At 35.6% G+C, this 19,834-nt stretch overlaps 1 protein-coding gene across 2 annotated transcripts in view; it reads left to right on the top strand.

Annotated features, from left to right (window-relative positions):
• Window positions 1-19,834, top strand: part of UHRF2 (ubiquitin like with PHD and ring finger domains 2) — a 77,346-nt gene that overhangs the window by 33,831 nt on the left and 23,681 nt on the right. For both annotated transcript variants that reach the window (XM_038552326.1, XM_038552325.1), the window contains exons 4-6: window positions 1,644-1,862; window positions 14,854-14,963; window positions 17,576-17,762. In XM_038552326.1, the coding sequence (XP_038408254.1) occupies window positions 1,644-1,862; window positions 14,854-14,963; window positions 17,576-17,762 (516 nt within the window). The remainder of the gene's footprint in view (window positions 1-1,643; window positions 1,863-14,853; window positions 14,964-17,575; window positions 17,763-19,834) is intronic.

A 19,834-nucleotide genomic window follows, 5' to 3' on the forward strand; every position in this document is an offset into this window, starting at 1 on the left:
CGAGTCCCACATCAGGCCTCCTTCATGGAGCCTGCTTCTCCCTCTGCCTGTGTCTCTGCCTGCCCCTCTCTCTCTCTCTCTCTCTCTCTCTCTCTCTCTGTCATGAATAAATAAATCTTTAAAAATATTGAGGGTGGCAGGGGCATTTAGACTGTCCAGTATTAGGTCTTTTGTGGACAGAGTGTAGATTTCTTCATGGAACTTAGGCATAAAATGAGTTCCAAAGCTTATGTTCCAAGCTTCCAAAGCTTGATCCAGTGTCAAGTATCTTCTCTTTGCTATGTCAGAGTATTTATGAAGATAGAATGGCGTTTCTTAGGATTAAAACTGCTCTCTTATCACTGTCCAAGCAGAGGTTACATGCTTATTTGGAAAGCTTGTAAAAGGGAATTATGGCACTAAGAAGGCAAATGGACAAGATCCACTCTGACATCCTTTGCTAATCCTGAGATTTTTTTCAATAAGCTAAAATATGAAGAGACTTCGGTAAATTGGGTGATTAACTAAAGATCCCACCCAGAATTTATACCCATTTACTCTAAATGAGTTGGGTATACTGTGAGAGTCCTAGACTTGCTGCATAGTACTTGGTTTCTTCAGAAGGGCCAAGGCTTTCCTGTTAGAGCTGCTTCCGACTTCGGGCCCACTTACATTTTGAGCAGGCCTCTCAGTTAAGGGTTAATGGTCTTTTCTCTTAGTTTCTACCTTAATACTGTCACACTAGGATATGATACTTATTCACACTAGGTTTATCAAACTTGAATGTGCTTTTCAATTACTGACAGGATTTATGAAAATCAGTTGTTGGGTCTTATTCCCAGATTATCTGACTCATTAGATCCAAAGTGGAGCCCAAGAGTTTGCATTTGTAACATCTTCCTAGGTGATGTTAATTGCTGGTCTGGGGCCCATACCTTAAGAAACACCATTATAGTAGTTTGGCCTACCCCAACAGATTGAGCTTTCCAAGAGTAGGAACCAGACACTACTCCTACTCCTCTCTTTGTTCCCCTACTACCAAGCAATACATAAAGGTGACCGGTCTTAATTTTTTAGGATCCAATGTGGACTGTTATATTGCTGTCTTTGGCTTGTTGATACCAGAAGTTAGGCCTAAAATTCAGGAAACTTCTAAAGGTTTGGGTTCAGATGAGGTTTCAGTTTAAGTTAAGCTTAAAGAAGCACAGAGTCAAGATCCTGCTAGAATTATTTCACATGGTTCCATTTTTTTTTGGGGGGGGGGTATTACTAGGCTACATGTAAGAACTAGAATTTTGCTGCCTCCTGGAAAAATGGAGGCTCTTGAAACATACTGAAATGTACTAAGTTCATGTTTTTATTATATGTAAAACAAACAGCTGATCACTGTGAACTGACTCCCAAGTTCAAGAACAGTTCAGTGTCTAGTCCTGTTAAAGTAATTTTTAAGCTTAGGTTAAGAAGATGGAGCAGAAGAGCTTGTGTTTTTTTACCTACCCCAGCCTGTACCCCTCAAGCTGGCAAAGAATGTCTTACTAAAATGTTAGCAAGAACTGTTTATTTTGGCAGTTAAAATCATGAAAAAATATATGTTGTGTATACTTCTAGTCTTTGGTAGTAATCATAAACAGCATTCTCTGATTCTTCTCTTTTTCTTTCCTCAGATATCCAGAAAGTGGTACTGTAGAAATAAATGTCAAAGATCTTCGACCACGAGCTAGAACCAATTTGAAATGGAATGAACTAAATGTCGGTGATGTGGTAATGGTTAATTACTCTGTAGAAAATCCTGGTAATAGAGGATTTTGGTTTGATGCAGAAATTACTGCATTGAAGACAATCTCAAGGACCAAAAAAGAACTTCGTGTGAATATTATCTTAGGGTAAGATTACTTACACTATGCCCTTTAGCTACTGAAGTAATCAGTGAATATAATTTTTAGGTATTACACAAATGTTCTTTAGGAAAAAAATATGAAAGTTAGAAATTTATATACTAAAAGAGAACCTTTTAATATAAATTGAGATTTTTTTTCTTTTTTATTGGGAATGTCCCTTAAATGTCCATCACTACTTTAAGGCTGGAGATATTATTTGAAAGCATCATGGAAATAATTGAATATTTGAGAAATCCTTGTTTACCTCACAGGATTCTTAAAGGTAATATACAAAAGCATTCAATAGCTGTGGTTGTATGAAAATCTATGTTGGTGAAATAGTGAATATCAACCTTACCAGCTCTCTGCTGTACTTGTAAGACTAGCTGAAATTTTCCTTCATAGTAATTTTCTTCAGTTTACAGAATTTAACAAGCTTAATAAAGAGAATTCAAAATGTAAAATGTTACCCAAATGCCAAACTGCTTCACTATTTCCATCATTAATTCTTTAAGAAATATTTTGGTGTTTCCCTCAAGTGACGGAGTGTACTGTGCATTGTTTCACAGGTACTTTTTTACTCATAGGAAAAAATTACCACTATCTATGTCTAGTTCTTTTTTTTTTTTTTTTATGTCTAGTTCTTTTGAATAGAGTTTATTGGATGAGTAATCACTAATTTTTTTAAAGTCTGTTAAACTGTTTCTAGTTCTTATAATATTCAAACAATGTCGTATATGTATTTTGTGCTTTGCTTTTTTTTTTTTTTTGGAATGAATTCTTAGTACATTTTTGTGGAGCATTAGCGATTCTAGAATTACTCTGGCAGGTGTGTGGGTGTGTGTGTGTATATATATATATATATATATATATGAAGCAGCCACACTCACATTCTTGTCACATTCTGATTAACAGGATTATTATGTTATATATAGTATATATTGGATAGATATATAATTGGATCAGATAATATGGAATATATGTTAAACATAAGGGATATAGTATAACAAATCTGAGATGAAGCAAATGTTAGGAACATAAGAGCTAAAAAGGAGCAAGTGTGGCATGTGGCTATGGATAGGATTTTTTTTTCATGATTAGAAATATTTTGTCTTTACTGGAAAGAGTGGGTAAATAATCAGAATGAAGGTCTAAATGTATTCTGCTGTTGATAGTTTGGGGTTGTTACAAACTGTGCTGTTGTAACATCCTACTGTGTTCTGGTGCTTATGTGCATTAGTTTTTGTAGAGTGTATCTTGCCTAGAAGTAGAATTGCTGGGTTGTAGAACCTGTCCATCTTTGACTTGAATAGACGTGACCCAAATATTTAAGTGGCTGTATCAGATTACACATCTACAGCAATATTAGAGGTCCCATTGCTCTGCATTCTCCTCACACTTAATTTTGTCAGACTTAAATTTTTGCTAGGCAGGGGGGCTGTATAATAAAATAGTATATCATTATGGTTTTGATTTGCATTTCCTTGACAACTAATGAGATTGATAGCCTTATGTTTATTGGCAATTTAGATATCTTTTGTAAAGGACCCTGTTCCAGACATTAATGTTTTGTTAGTCTGTATTACTGACTTTTTTTTTTTTTTAGGAGTTCTGATTGTGGAGACTTGACCATTTCAGTAATGTGTAGAGAAAAAATTCACTTTTAAGCTTTTTCTCATGTTTTGAATAATAGTCTTAATTTTAAGTAGTTTATCAGACTATTCCACCTGATGCTTCTGCATTCTGTGACTTAAACCTTTTGGAGTTTGGGTAGGAGGTGGGGGAAATGGATGAAGGCGGTCAAAAGGCACAAACTTACAGTTCCAGGGACATAATGTACAGCATGGTGACTATAGTTAGCTATATTACGTATTTGCTAAGAGTAGGTCTTAAAAGTTCTCATTACAAAAAGAAATTATAACTATCTCAGGTGATGGAAGTTAACTTTTTGTGGTAATCATTTGTCAGTGTATACATCTATCCTATCATTATGTTGTACACCTTAAACTTGCACAGCATATGCCAGTTATATCTCAGTAAAACATGGAGTGGGCTGGGAACAAACTTTCCTACCCAAAATGCATTAAGTATACTCCATTAGTATTTTAAAAAGCTTTTGGTTTTGCCTTTTTTTGGTAGGTCTTTAATCCATTTGAAGTAGGTTTTGAGGTAAGGAGTTGACTTACCTTGATATGTATGGATAATTATTTTTCCTAGCATCACTTACTAAAAAGCCCATTTTTCCTTCACTGGTCTTTAATATCACTTCATATCAAGTATGTATATATGATGCATCTATCTGATTTCTCTTCTGTACCATTGGTCTATTTTGTGTATCCTAATAGCGGTTCCACGTTTTAATGATGATGACAGAACAGGGCTTCGTTCCTTGGTCTTCAGTAGTTCTGTTTTCTTAGGTCTGTGTGCTTTTATTTGAACTTTCCAAGTCATCATGGTAATTTAAATATAAAAACCATTGGGAATTTAATACGTATTGTGATGACTCTAATCCAGGAATGTGCTTTTTTTCTCCATTTATTTAGGTCTTTAATGTATTTTTATCATATTTTTATTAGCTTGAACCGTATAAAATGTTTTTGTAGGTTCAAAATAGAGTGATGGCAATTATATGGTAGAATTTTATTTAATACTCACCAGAGATCTGATCTTATGACTCTGTTATCTTTACTTTAGATACTATTTGTTCCTATAAATACTATTTTTCTTCTTGTTGTTTCTGTTACTCATATATAAGTAACCTTTGTGTTTATTGATTTGTTTTTAAATATTTTATTTATTTGCTCTCTGCATGAGAAGGGTGGGGCAGAGTGAGAAAGAGGAGGAGACTCCCTGCTAATCAGGGAACCTGACTGTGGGCTCAATCCCAGTACCCCATCATCACAACCTGAGCCCAAGGCAGTTGCCCAACCAACTGAGCCACCCAGGTGCCCATATAAGTAACCTTTGATCTTGGATCTAGTAGTCTTACTAGATTTACTAGTTTTAATTTACATGTAGTTCTTTTTTGGAATTTTTATAATCATCTTTTAACTGCAACATTTTTGTCTTTTCTTTTGATTTTTATTTACCAGCTGCCCTTTAGTACATTGTTGAAAGATGTTTCTACTTTATCTCTAAGAAATAAACTTCAAAATTTCACCAATAACTATAGTATTTGACATGGGCATTTTGGGGATATACTGTCCTGATTTGCTTTGACAGAATTTCCTGTGGGGTTTTTGCATTTGTGTTAATGAGTTAAATTTGCATGTTAGTTTTCCTATCTAGCTGTCCTTCACAAATTACTCGGATTTTTAAAAATAATTAAAATAGATAGAATGAATATTCTGTCTCTGTCTTATGGTGAGGTTTTGTGTCCTCTTAACTGGTAGAGCTACACAGTAAAAGCGCTCTTGGGCTGTTTTCTTGTGGGAAGGATTCTTTTTTTTTTTTTTTTAAGATTTTATTTATTTATTCATGAGAGAGAGAGAGAGGCAGAGACCCAGGCAGAGGGAGAAGCAGGCTCCACACAGGGAGGCGGACGTGGGACTCCATCCCCGGTCTCCAGGATCACGCCCTGGGCTGAAGGTGGCGTTAAACCGATGAGCCACCCGGGCTGCCCTGTGGGAAGGATTTTTATGATTGATTTAATTTCTGTAATGATGACAGGGCGATTCAAAGGATCTGTTTCTTAAAATAAAGCTTTATTTTTTAGGAACTTGATTTTACCTAAATTTTATTTATTGTCATAAGTTTATTTAACTTCATCTTTTAATGTGCAGTCTTTATTGTGATGTTCTCTTTTTTACTCCTGAGTTTAGTTTGTGCCTTTTTAATCTGCCCCATCAGAGGCTAACAAGTTTTATTAGGCTTTTACAGATAACTAACCTTCAGCTTTGATACATTCTCTACTATATTGAAAGTGCAAAGTAAGAAGTAAATACAGGACATGGTTTTTAATCTGCCTCGGATATTTGATAAGGGAACTTGGAGTTAAAGTTCATGCTCATTTCTATTTTTAATTTGTGAGTACCAAAAACTGAATATGCTTAAGCTGTCTAGTGATCAAATTCTATTTAGTATTATTTTCTGTTTCTATTTTAGCTTTGAGGAAAATTCAGAACAAAAATTTGGAGTTTAAATCCATTTTTCAGAATGCTTTGTTCAGTTACTATTGTGATGCATATTGCATTTAATACCATATGAAGTTAGACTAGTTTAGATATTTATAAGAATTTGAATTCCTTAACAAGAAAATAATTCACATGTACACCTTAACAAGAAAATAATTTAAAGCTTAAACTAAAACTATAGATGTACTTTATTTTCAGTGTCCTTTTTTTATAAGGTTTTATTTACTAAATTTTATCTATACTCGTTTATCATCAAATCTCTTTAGTGATATTTTTAACATTCTTATACAGCACAATTCTGATGTCCATTATCAAGTTATAAATCAAAGCTCACTGTATTTTAACCAGACTGGCTGCCGTGTGATACCTAATCACGTATATAAGCTTGTGTCTGCTTCAGAGCCTTTGCATCTCTCTGCTTGTTCTCTGCATAGATACTCATTTGGTTTGCTCTCTCTTGTCTCAGTTCTTTGTTCAGACATCACTTTAAAAAACATCTTTCTTGATGTATAAAATTATATATGCACATACCAAGCATAGATTCCTTGAATTGTCTCCTTAACTCTTTTTTTTTTCTTCTTTATGGCATTGATTATCACCTAACATTGGTCTCTCTTAGCCTACTTGTAGTGTTTCCTATTCTTGCTGCAATAAATTACCACAAACTTAGTGGTTTAAACAGTAGTACTTATCATTTTATAGTTTTGTAAGTCAGAGGTCTTGTGCGAATTTCGCTAGGCTAAAAGTGTCAGAAGAGATGTTACTTTTTGGGGACTCAAAAGGAGAGTCTGTTTCCCGGACTTTTTCAGATTTTAGAGGCCATACCCCAATTCCTTGGCCCATGGCCCACTTCCTCCCTTTTTAACATTACATATCTGACTCTCCTACTTTTTAAGTTCCCTTATAATTATCTTGGGTCTACATGCATAATCCTATTTCAAGGTCATTAACTTTTTTTTTTTTTAAGATGTATTTATTCATGAGAGAGAAGCAGACTCTGCAGGGAGCCCAGTGTGGGACTCGATCCTGGGACCTGGGATCATGCCCTGAGCTAAAGGCAGATGCTCAACCTCTGAGCCACCCAGGCGTCCCTCAAGGTCATTAACTTAATCATGTCTACAAAGTCCCTTCTGCTGTGTAACATAATATTCGCATGTTTCTGTACTTAGGACATAGACATTTCTGGCACCCATAATTCTGCCTGTTATACCACTGAAATGTTAATGCCCTGATTTTTGTTAGCTGTTGTGTGCCAGGCCCTGTTCTAGGCACTAGTTATAATGAGTATTCAGTAAATAGAGTGTTTCACAGAATCTGAGATAGATTTTGTGTTTTGGTTTTTGTTTTTTAACATGTCAAAATGTATCTTAAAATTACTATTGAACTGAGGTTAGGTTTTTGGTTTTGTTTTTTAAGATTTTAATTATTTATGAGAGGCACAGAGGGAGAAGCAGGCTCTCTATGGGGAGCCCAATGCAGGACTCCATCCTAGGATCATGCCCTGAGCCACCTGAGGTTGGGTTCTTTCAGAGATTTGAGTTTGCTTCTGCTAGGCACCTCAAGTACCATCTAACTTAAAATTCTCTGCTTGAGCTTCTTTAGACCACACAGGTAGTATGAATTCATATCTGCAAAACTTGTAGTTCAATTTTTGGGATACTTTTTCTCCTTGTACCCAGTGATAACATTGAAATAGACATTTGGGGGGGGGGGGGTATTTGTTTTGACCTGTTTATTTTCTATCTCTACCAGGAAGGTAGTTTATTTACTTACCTTAAACTGTGAGAAGAGCAAGAGCCATATAGTATTCTAGCTTTATTTGGAGGTCCTTCTTAGACCCCTCATTCCAAACTTCTTTCTTTCTTATAATTTCATAAAATTATCGTTGGCTTCCATTTAGAGTACCAACTTTGGGAGTTCTTCTTAGACTACCCCATTGCAGGCCAGTTTCTTTTTTGGTAGTACATAAAATAATGCATTTTACAATTGTCAGTTTATTAGATTCATAGTATTTCTTGAAGGAAATTTTTTTTGTGTTTGACTTAGGGCTTCATCAGCTTTGTGCAAAGGAAATGGATGTGGTAATCATTCAACTAAAATGATAGGTGAATAAGTGAACAAGTGATTCTAGTTTTGAAACTTTTTTTGATATTTATTGAAGCACCTAATGAAGTACATGGAAGGTTTGTGTTTCCCGGTAGAATGGAATAGCTGGCAGTGATTAGCATTTTTACAGAAGATCCAGATTGAATATCATTATCATCTGTTTGAAGGCAACAGAGAGGCAAGGAGAACTACAGGGCCTAGGACTCTGGAATGGAAAGAACTTTAGAAGGCAGTTAGTTGGTTTTTATAGTTGCTTTTTGCCCTGGGAACTTTGCTAGTAATGGATGCAGAGCAGATGTAGTTTAAAGCAACTAGGGGCATGGTAGAGACAGAAATCAGAGCTTTGGGCAGTTAATTGGGATGACCTGTTTTCTTCACATGACTTTTGCTGAATACTGGCATTTTGCTGAGCAGGGAGGCTAAAAATTTAGGTAAACAGGATAGTGGAATTTTCGGCAGTCTTAGAAAGCAAACATGGATTTTGGGATCACTGGTGGTTGGAATGGTCCCACAGAGTATACAAAAAAGGCTCTTAGTTGAAAACTGTGGATGTGTAGACTAAGCCTTACCAAGACTGTAAACAAGCCTTGCCTCAGCGTGGTTGCTGATTAAGATGTTGAAACACCATATTATCTCCCCAGCAGAAGGAAGATTGCTCCCTCCTATGGCATAGAAACATCTGAATGTTTTATATTTATAATATTGAATTTTAAGTTTGGTTTGGTAACATCTTTATCTTGGCTGCTGCTGCTGCTGCCTTTTTTTTTTTTTTTTTTTGCAAACTTTTCATTAGAAATGTATTTCTAAAGAATTTTTTGTGTTTTCAGATGCTGTTCCATTGTATTCTAGTTTACATTGTTTCTGGTGAAAACTTAGTTCATATTCTCTTTGTTTTTATTGTTTTTCAGCAGCATTATTCGCAATATGCCATTGTGTTTTCTTTATATTCATCCTGCCATGAAGCCAAAAACATGCTTCCAAAAGACGACAGGTCTACATAATCAAAAACTAGAAGAAAAACCAACAATAAAAATGAAGCTTATCTTGGGGCACCTGGGTGGCTCAGTCATCAAGCATCTGCCTTCTGCTCAGGTCATGATCCCAGGGTCCTGGGATTGAGGCTCAGAGTCAGGTTCCCTGCTCAGCAAGGAGTCTGTTTCTCCCTCTCCCTCTGCCCACTTGTGCTCTCTCTCTCTCTCAAATAAAATCCTTTAAAAAAAAAAAAAACCTTGATAACCCAAGTTACCAGACAGGGGTTTTAGAATAATTATGATTAATATGCTCCAGAAAATAGATGAGAAGATGAATTTCAACTGAGAATTGGAATCTGTAATCACATGGAATCTGTGAAATCACTCTAGAACTAAAAAATACGATATCTGAAAGTAAGACTTCATTAAATTGGCTTAACAGTAGAAGATAGTAGTGAACTCAAAGGCAAGTCAGTGAAAAATATCCAAATTGTGAAACCTGGAAAAAACTAGGAGAAACAACAGAAAAAACTGTTGAACGTATGGGACCTGGTGAAAGATACACATTACATCTATTTGTAGTTCCTGAAGAAGAGAAGGGTGAAACGATATTTGAAAATCATCCTACTTTTGAAATTTCTAGCTTTTAGCCCAGATTGAAGTCCTGTGAACCCTAAGCAGGATAAATACAAAGAAAACACAGCAGCATATTGCAGTAATGCTGCTGAAAACTCAGCTCATGTTCCTTTTGTTTTTATTAGAAATAATATAAGCTATAGAACACAATGGGAACAGCATCTGGAACACTGCTAAAAAAAACTCAGAGATGTTACCTGTTTTCATTAGAAATTTCTATCTTGGCTTCATTTTTTGGTAATCAAACCATACCTAAGAATTCAGTACCAACAGACTTGCCCTAAAATACTCAAGAGTTCTGTAGACAGAAGGAAGGTGATCTCAGATAGAAACATGGAAATACAGGAAGGAATGAAAGAACAGAGGAAGGATAACTATATGAGTAAGTACAGACAAGACTATTCACAACAGTAGTAAAGTTTGTGTAGAATAAAATGCATGACAACCATGCAAAAGATGGGGGTTGAAAAATGAAGCTATGAAATTCTGACATCAAGGAAGTAGTGAAATTAAACTTAGATTGATTTCTAGGGTTTATTTACATGGTATATTCTCTAAGAACCACTAAATTAAAATATATTAATAAAATTATTAAAATAAAATTTTAGTCATTAAAATTATGTAAATATTAAGCTATTAACAAATTAATAGGGTGAAATGGACTAATCAAAAAGCAGGCAGTTAAGAAGAGTAAAAGAAACAAAAGGGTAGGTAAAATAGAAAACGTAGCAAAAGAGTAGAAATAAACCCAAATGTCAGCCATTTATATTAACTAAATGTGAGCTAGATATTACTGGTAAACACAAAAATCAACAGGATTAAAACAAAAACAAAACTCATATGCTGTTTATACAAAAGACTCCTTAAAATATGAAGTCACACAAGTTAATATTACAAGGATAGATGGAATTCCAGGTAGACGACAACAGCATAGGTTTTTAATCTCCCTGAATGTCCCTGTGCAAACATATAGGGCAACTAAAATATCTAATCCAAACCTCATGGGCAACATCTTTAACCATTCAGGATATTTATAGTATCCCCTACGAACATCAAAATAGCTGGTGCGATAATTAGCTGAAAACTACAAGACCAATGTGGTATCAGTACCTGTGCAAGAGGTAGGAAAGGGTAACTATAGGATATATGCTGGACCCAAGAACTCTGAAATAATAAAACTAGTTGAGCAAACGGTTTTGAGAAGAGCAACTATGGTAGCCATCTCTCAAGATGACCCCCAGTGATTCCTACTTCAAATATTCACACCGTACCCTCCCACATCTTTCTTTAGGGTTATTCTTGTGACCAGGAGAATATGGCAGAAGTGTTGGTTTACCACTTCCAAGATTCAGTTATAAAAACATTGAAGCTTCCATTTTGGGCTCTCCCAGATCATTTCTTTTGGGGAAGCCAGCTGCCGTGTTGTGAGGATTCATACATCCTGGTGGTCTTGCCCTATTTAAGCCATTAGATCTAGATATCGCAACTCTGGTCAACAGCATGACTGAAACTTTGCAAGATCTTGAGTGAGAACTACCCAGCTGTGCTACTCCCAAATACCCAATTCACAGAAACTATGAGGTAATTTTTGTCTTAAGCTGCTAGTTTTAGGATGACTCGTTATGTGACAGCAAAGACTAAAGCTAAAAGGGGTATGCAGACCAGTTTAGATGAGTACAAGCAGTGTGCAGTAAGATTTTGAAAGGATTAGAGTCCAGCGAGCTCTCAAAATAATCTAGCTAAAACTATTCAGGACAAAGCCCCATACAGAAAAACTACTGGAAATGCAATCCAAATTGACTAGAATAGGGACAATGAAGACAAAAGAAAAAAGATTTAGTTAAAAATAGGGAAGGGGAATAGAGCTAGGAGATTTCAAAAAGTAAGCTTCCATAGTACCTTTTTTAAAAAAAATAATTTGAGGCATAATTTACATGAAGCAATATGTAATATTTTAAGTGAATATTGGCAAGTGTATATAGCCATATCACCACTACAATCAAGATAACATTTTCATCATCTCGGGAAGTTCCTTCGGGTTTCGTTGGATTTCACCACTACCATCAGCATTGGCCCCAGACAACTACTTATTGTCAGATTAGATTTTAGCTACTATGGTTTTGAATACTTCTCAAAAAAATAACAATTAAAAAAAGTGAGTTCTATGGAACTTGGTAGCTGTGAACTAGTAGAGCTAAGTGAAATTATACCCTCTAGGGGGTTCAAGAGATATGTAATTTGACATCAGCGCCTTTTTAAAATTATATTAAGTTAGAAGAAAAGGGAAAAAAAAAAAGTAAGGATGTTAATCCTCATTCCTTCTAAGGAGAGTCTCCCAGAAAGACATGCATGAGTCGAGAAAAGATGAACCAAGGATTTTAAGTGTAGCTAAACTGGCCTTCAGATTAAAGGCTGGAGACCCCATCATTAACTTGGGAGAACTAGGGGAGCTGTTCTCATGGACACTTCCTGGGGAATGTTCTAGAGAATTAGCTTCAGGCCATCAAGATAATTGAAGAAAATTTGACCTAAAGAGTAGTGACAAAAAAAAAAAGAGTAGTGACAAACATTAAAAAATATTTTTACATTTAGAAGTTAGGACTAAAAAAAAAAAAAAAAAAAAGAAGTTAGGACTAAAGGAGGTATATAAAGGAGAAAGTATAGTATGTAAGGATTATATGATCTGACATCATAGATACAACTGTAAGATGGCAGAAATACACAAGAGAATTTAAAACTGTTTTAAGTAATCATGACAACTGGTAAGAATGTCCTGTGTGTAATGTAGGATAAGGCAAAGAAGTATTTGTAGCATTCTAATTTAGACATTCCTAGTGTCTTTGATAACTACTTTTTTCTAATTGGGGGAGAAAGGAGAAACAGAGACATTAATTGTTTTTTAAAAAGTATATTTGCCCTTTGGTCCTGAATTTGAACAAAATATTTGTGTGAACTCATGAAGTATTTTGTACATATGTTCCTGTATATGTTTAAATTTTGTAGCTCTGTCCACCTCAAAGTGATCAGCCCAGTTGCACTAAGTTTTTCTAGTGCCTGAAGTATTTTGAAATATTATTTCCACCCAAAAGAAACTGGGCTTCCTTATAGATAGGACTCCAGGGTAGAGACAGAAAATGTGCAAGATGAACTTGGCACATCTTGTCTTAGGGATAACATGGAAACCCACAGGCTGCTAAGTTGTTAGAAAGATTGGGAGTCTACTGGAAGTTCCTATTGGTCAAAGATGGTTGGAACATCAACAAAGAAGATAACTATGTTGGATTGAAGCACCTCAAGTATGTATGTGAATTCTTAGTAATATAGAAGAAACTCATTGGTCACCTATATAGGAGGCTGTTTATTAAAGTTGCCAAAGAAAGCACTTAATCCATATTTTTTATATGATGTATCACTGAGTCACCAAATAATTGATGGGGTCAAGTTTCCTTTATGGAATTTTAGCAAATAAATGAGAAAGGAATGCTAGAACTAGAACATCAACACTTTAAACCCCGGTGAATTAATCTTAGCATTGAGTATAGATAGCTGCTGTCATCATAGGAAAAGACAACTAAATAAACTGGGTGCTTCCTAATAGAATAGACGTATAAATCACCAAAACATGAACCTGGATTTGATGAAACATTTCTAAATGCAAGGATTGGCAAAAAGGGCCAGATAGTAGTTTTAACCTTTGACAGCCAAATGGTCTCCACTGTCACAACTACTCAACTCTGCCATTGTAGCACAAAACCAACCATAGAGAATACATAAGTGAGTTAGGTGTAGCTATATTGCAGTAAAACTTTATTTAAAAAACAGGCAGTGGAACAGGGTTTTCAACCTCTACTCTGGATACAGCTATCAATTTACTGAAAATACAAATACCAAAAAAATCTACTTAAATTATGCTTTGGGAATGCAAATACCAAAATCAAGATAAGACTTGACTGTCAGATAAAATATTGAGGCAACTCTATAGGACAAATGGTGATGGTTCTTCAGGTTGTAAAGAAAAAGCTAATGTGGGTAATTGATAGTCTCTAAAACACAGGCAAAGCTATATGATATGCTTAGGAAGACAGGTGGTAAGACTGAGGAAAATTAAGGTAAATATAACTCCTGGAATAAAAGAGATTGATGTTGGGAGGGAGCTTGTCAAGGGCTTCTGAGGTAAACTGTTCTGTCTCCTCATGGTTGGTGACTACAGGATGTATACCTTATAACTGATTAAGCTATATACATTTATGCAGTTGTCTGCATTTGTGAATATCTGACATTAAGTTTTAAAAGTGTTGCATGTGAAAATATGCAAAAGTTCACCAAGCACATTCTAACCCCCCAAAAAGTACACTTGTGATGCAGAATGCATTTCTAGAGGTAGAGACATTTCATAAGATGATTTAAGAATCCTAAATCTAGGGCAGCCCCGGGTGGCTCAGCAGTTTGGCACCGCCTTGGGCCCAGGGGCCTGTCCTGGAGACCCGAGATTGAGTCCCATGTTGGGTTCCCTGCGTGGAGCCTGCATCTCCTTCTGCCTGTGTCTCTGCCTCCCTCTCTCTCTCTCTCTCTCTCTCTTTCTTTCTCTCTCTCTCTCATGAATAAATAAATAAAATCTTAAAAAAAAATCCTAAATCTATAACCAAAGTTGACAGAGTAAAAGGAGAAATCTATATATAATATCCATAATAATAGCAGGAAACTTTGAAGAAGCATATGCAAGCAGGTGTAAATTCAACACAAAATATTGAATATGACTTAGTATCTGAAGGACTTTTCATTTTAATGTCCTCTTTTTACCCAGAGACTATATTTACTAGAAATATGTTGTAAGGAAATCTTTTATTTTGGTTGATAATCATTTCATCTAGTGTTTAAATTTACTAGATAACCAATTCAAGCCAGATAATCTTGGTGAAGTCTGTAGCTTTTTTCCTAATATTACACTAAAATTACACTTAACTTTGAATAGTAACTAATCACTGTTGGACTTTTCCTGCCATTGGAAACAATAGCTCAAAGTGATTAGAAAAGCTACAATCCCAATTTTAAATCAACAAAGTTCAGTGGGTTTCCCAAATGACTCTTAATTGTTTGTATATGGCTTAGATTTTGCTGGCAAAATTTAACTTTTCTTCTTTTTTTAAACAGGGGTTCTGAAGGAAAACTAAATGACTGCCAGATAAGATTCGTAAATGAAATATTTAAGATCGAGAAACCTGGAGCTCATCCCCTGTCGTTGGCAGATGGAAAGTTTTTAAGTATGGATTTTTCTTGTGGATTTAGAGTACATATGTTGTATTTGGTTGGTATTTTAACCACCCAGGAAATAACTTTTGAGAAAATATAAAACTTGTAGATCATACAAACATTTTCAAGACAATAATTTTGATGTAAGATCCATTTTGGTTTAATGGATTTAATGGAGTTTTTTCAATGGCAAAATTTGTTTTCAAAAAAATATTTTCTCGGCATTTTATTGACATTTTCTTGGTTCCTTGATTGTAGATTCTATCCAAATAACCCATTTGGTAATTTTGTGACTACCTAAGATTGATTTTTCATAATGAGACCTATTTTATATGAGTAGATAGAGTCTGACTGACAGTAATGGATCGTTGAGCCTTGAATTTCTAGGAGGTAATAAATGAAGTTTAAACAATTGTAAGAATATTAGAATGTAGCCCTACCTTTTCATTGTACATATTGTATTTGCTTAATATTCTGTAGCTAGTTGATAACAGACTAGATTCTGGATCTTAAGTCATGGTTCAATCACTATCTTTCCAAATAGATTACTGTCTCATACTCTATTAATTCTGGATTTTTTGTGGGAAGCAATTTATTGGCTTTGTGCCATATGTCAATATCTAGTATATTTAATTTTTTTAAGATTTTTTTTAAGTAATCTCTACAGACAACATGGGGCTCAAACTTACAACCCCAAGATCAAAAGTCGCATGCTCTACCAACTGAGCCAGCCACAAGCCTCAATATCTTAGTATTACTTTAGAAAAATACTCCCAGCTAAAGCCTTTTGTTTAACCTTGCAAGATTACAGCAAGACAATATTTTTTTTGAGACTGCAGCGCTGATATATCTAGATTTGAATTAAGAACCTTCAGGCATACTCTGTATGAGGACTTGTATGATTACATACTATAAGTAAAGGTAACTTAAGTACACCTATTTCTTTTTTCTTTCTTTCTTTTTTAAAACTTATTTATTTTATTTTTTAGAGTGCAGGGGTGTGGTAAGGGCAGAGAAAGAGAATTTCTCAAGCAGACTCCCCCCCACCCCCCGAGCCTGGAGCCTGAAGCAGGGCTCCATCTCACAACCCAGAGATCATGACCTGAGCTGAAATCAAGAGTCAGGTGCTTAACCAACTGAGCCACACCCCGGTGTCCCTGAGTAAACCAATGTAATGTGACTTAGTCATTCTCAGTAAAACACAATAGAAAACCAAGATAGATGAGGGTTTTTTGTCTTTGTTCTCTCTCAGTTATATTTGCATGTATTCTCTCTCTCATTGTCCGTATGTATTCTGCTCTTTCTCATTGTCCGTATCTCTCCTCTGCCTAATACTAATTACAGAATAGCCACAACTTTAAACTTGTATGTAAAGAAATCATTTCAAAGCCACAGCCAGACTGTCTTTGATCACATCACTCTCCATACCAGAAATCTACGCGCCAAAGGCATGTTTGTAGATCTCTTATGCATCCATTACTTATATGTTATCATGGCTCCCTTAGTGGAAATGAAACAGAGTTATCATCTGACATTCATTAGCAAGAATAGCAGTGACCATTCAAAGAGAGTACTGAAATCCATGCCTTTCCCCTCCCCCTCTTTTTCCCCCCATATGATTCCCCATTTCTCACATATTTGCCAGATCAGCTCAAATACGGTAAATTTCCTTACAAATGTATTGTGTACATTTGTCAGAAATTCAAAATCTAGAACAATAGTAATTTAAATATAAGACTCCTAGGATGTAATCACCCTAGCAATGTATATCATTGTAGACATCTTCCATTATCTACATAATTCATCTTTGTGTATTAAAAATAAAATTTCTGCAGTTTCCTTTTTGAATTTTAGATATCTGATTACCTCTGTGTTATAGTTCTTGTAAACTTACCTTATTTTTAATAAAATCTTTCCAGCCATTTCTCTTTAGATATTTAAATTTGATTTTTGGTATTACAAACATGAAGATTTTTTCACGTGCATATGTATATTTTAGAATTTCAAGGGAACACTTTGACAAAGGTGTTTGTATTTAGATAGTTTGGGGGGGGGGGGGCAATAAATGCTACACCTCTCACTTGCCAGAGTTCTGAATCAGTTGACAAATAAGATAAAAATCAACTGAGTTTAGAAATGCTATTTCTGTTACTGCTAAAAAGTGTGTTGGGGGCATAGCTTGAATGGGATTCAAAATGGGCTTGCTTACTCTTAACAAAATCAGTCCTCCTCCTCCTAGGTTAGCCCACTCAAGGAAAGGTTTAGGTCTGAGGAGAATACATGGTATTTAATAGTTCCATTTATTAAATAGTTTGATCCAAACAACTTTGCTCCACAGAATGTTGTATTCCCGTGAAATTTAAAGATACCTTTTGGTGCCCTGGTGAGTTCACTGCATTGCCCCTGGAACTTTCAGTCGAGTCAACACAAATTTTAAAGGCAAGAGTATACAAGTATAGAATGAAGCTCAGGCATTTATTCTTAAAGTCTCACTCTTGATTATTCTTTGTAGTTTTTCCCTATTCATTAAAAAAGCTGTCTGCTATTTTATGTGTTTTTCTTTATAAGATTCATAGATGTAAAAATTATCTTAAGACTGGGCTTGTTACAATTTTATTAATAGGGAAAAATGATCCTGAGTGTGACATTTGTGGTGGAGATCCAAATAAGAACTGCCGTTCTTGCTCCTGTCATATATGTGGTGGAAAACAGGAACCCAACATGCAGCTTCTATGTGATGAATGTAACATGGCCTATCATATTTACTGCCTGAATCCACCTTTGGATAAGGTCCCTGAAGAGGAGTACTGGTATGATCATCAGGGTTTTTTGTTGTTGTTACTGTGTTAAGAATTGAATGTGAAATATGTATTTGAACCACCAAAAGGAAATTTCTGAAGATATATAATGTGTATTAAAGATCTTAAAACTTTTATAGCCAGTGGTTACTTGGCATTGACAACTTTATTTGGTTATTACAACAGCTTGTGAACTGGTCTGTAGCTCCATTTTTCAATCCTTGCAGTCCTTCTTCTAATAATGAGTCTGTATTCTTTCAAAAATGCAAATCTGATTGTGTTAACTCCTTTACTTTAGAGGCTTTATGTCGCCCTACAGGGACTTGGAAAATACTTTTTTAGTTGATTTCTCCAGATGTATTTCTAGTCATTTTCCTCTTTCATTTTCCCAAATGTTCTATACTCTGGCCAGATTAAATATCTTTCAGCTCCTTAAGTAAGTTGTATTCTTTCTCTCCTCTGGGTTTTTACACTTGACACATTTTCTCTTGGAAGCATTTTCATCTTTGCTTAACCTTCAGGATGATATTTATCCTTCAGGTTCTCACTTAATTATGACTTCAACTGGGAAAGCCTTTGTGGGTGGTCCCCTCTACCCGCCCCCCCCCCCCCCCCCCCGTTATTTTATTATTTTCATTTCTTACACTTTTTAATTTTTAATTTTTTTTAATTTAAATTCAGTTAACATATGATGTATTATTAGTTTCAGAGGTAGAATTCAGTGATTGATTCATCAGTCATGTAGTACCCAGTGCTCACTACATTGTGTGCACTTCAATTTATATATATATGAAAACAAACACAGTATCTGTGAAGTGCCATAAAATGAGGTGTGCCTGTAATAACCTCACAATTGGGTAGCTGGTATGACTGTGAAGAATAGATTGTTTTCATTCCTTTGGCCTCTCCCCACCTGCTGGGAAGGTGGTTACTGTATTACCACAGAGGCTGTAAGGGTGGGAGAAGGGAAGGCATATAACTCAGTCCTTTCATTCCCTACCTCTACCTTGCATGGTCATCAATTGAATTTTACCATCTATAAACTGTAATTATATTTCCTCTAAAGTCTCATATATTTTACTTTTTATTTCTGTTTAGGATAGTTGTTTTTCTCTACTGTGTAAACTCCTCTACCTGCCCTCACAGTTCCATAACTTTACATTTTCAGGAACTTCACTACTGTAGTTCTCAAATTGCCATCAGTGGGTCATTCTCATTAGTATCCTGGAATCTATTGTATTCCAAACACACAGACCCTCTTCTCTTCATCCCATTTCTTTGCTTCCTTTTATGGCAAAGCTTCTGAAGAGCTCTCTGCATTGACTTCTACTTCCTCTCTTCCCATTCATACCTTGGCTCTCCAGTTGGACTTTCCTTCCACAGCTACACTGTACTTATGTTAGCCTCCAAGACACTTTCTGTGTTGCCAGATCCAGTGGTCACTTCTAGGTCCTTTTGTTACTTGTACTTCTCAACTCCCTGTCTTTATAGGTTGTATGATACTATATGACCTAATTTTCATCATACTCACTTGGCCTGTCCTTCTTCATCTGTTTTCTCCTATCAGATTTGAGTTTTCCATAGCACTACTCACTTGGCTTTTTGTCTCCGTGCTTGTTCCCTGGATGACCTCCTCCAGTCATGAGACTTTAAATATCAAGCTAACAAGGTTTTAAATTTTTCAAGATCCTTGTATCTAATCTTCCCTGAGCTCTCTATTCCTGTATTCATTCAACTGTTTACTTCATGGGCATCACAAGATTAGTCCAAGTGGAGATCTTGATTTCCATAAATACATCCCCTAAAATCCTGCTTCTTCCTCAGTCTTCAGTAAATGCTGTAATTATCTACTTACTCAGGCTGAAAAGCTAAACTTCATGTTTGATTCTCTCTTCATCCTCCTCATGTATTCTACATATAATACATGAGTAGGTCTTGTCAGTTCTCTGTCCTCTTTCTCCACTCTCCCCCTTCAGTCCAAACCAGCACTTCCCTGAAACTGCATAATAAATGCCTGACTATGCATTGCTTTACCAGCTATACTTTCTCCCATAACAGCAGCACGATCTTATTTAGTCCTGAAT

Source organism: Canis lupus, chromosome 11 (genome assembly GCF_011100685.1).
Source record: "Canis lupus familiaris isolate Mischka breed German Shepherd chromosome 11, alternate assembly UU_Cfam_GSD_1.0, whole genome shotgun sequence".
NCBI lineage: Eukaryota > Metazoa > Chordata > Mammalia > Carnivora > Canidae > Canis > Canis lupus.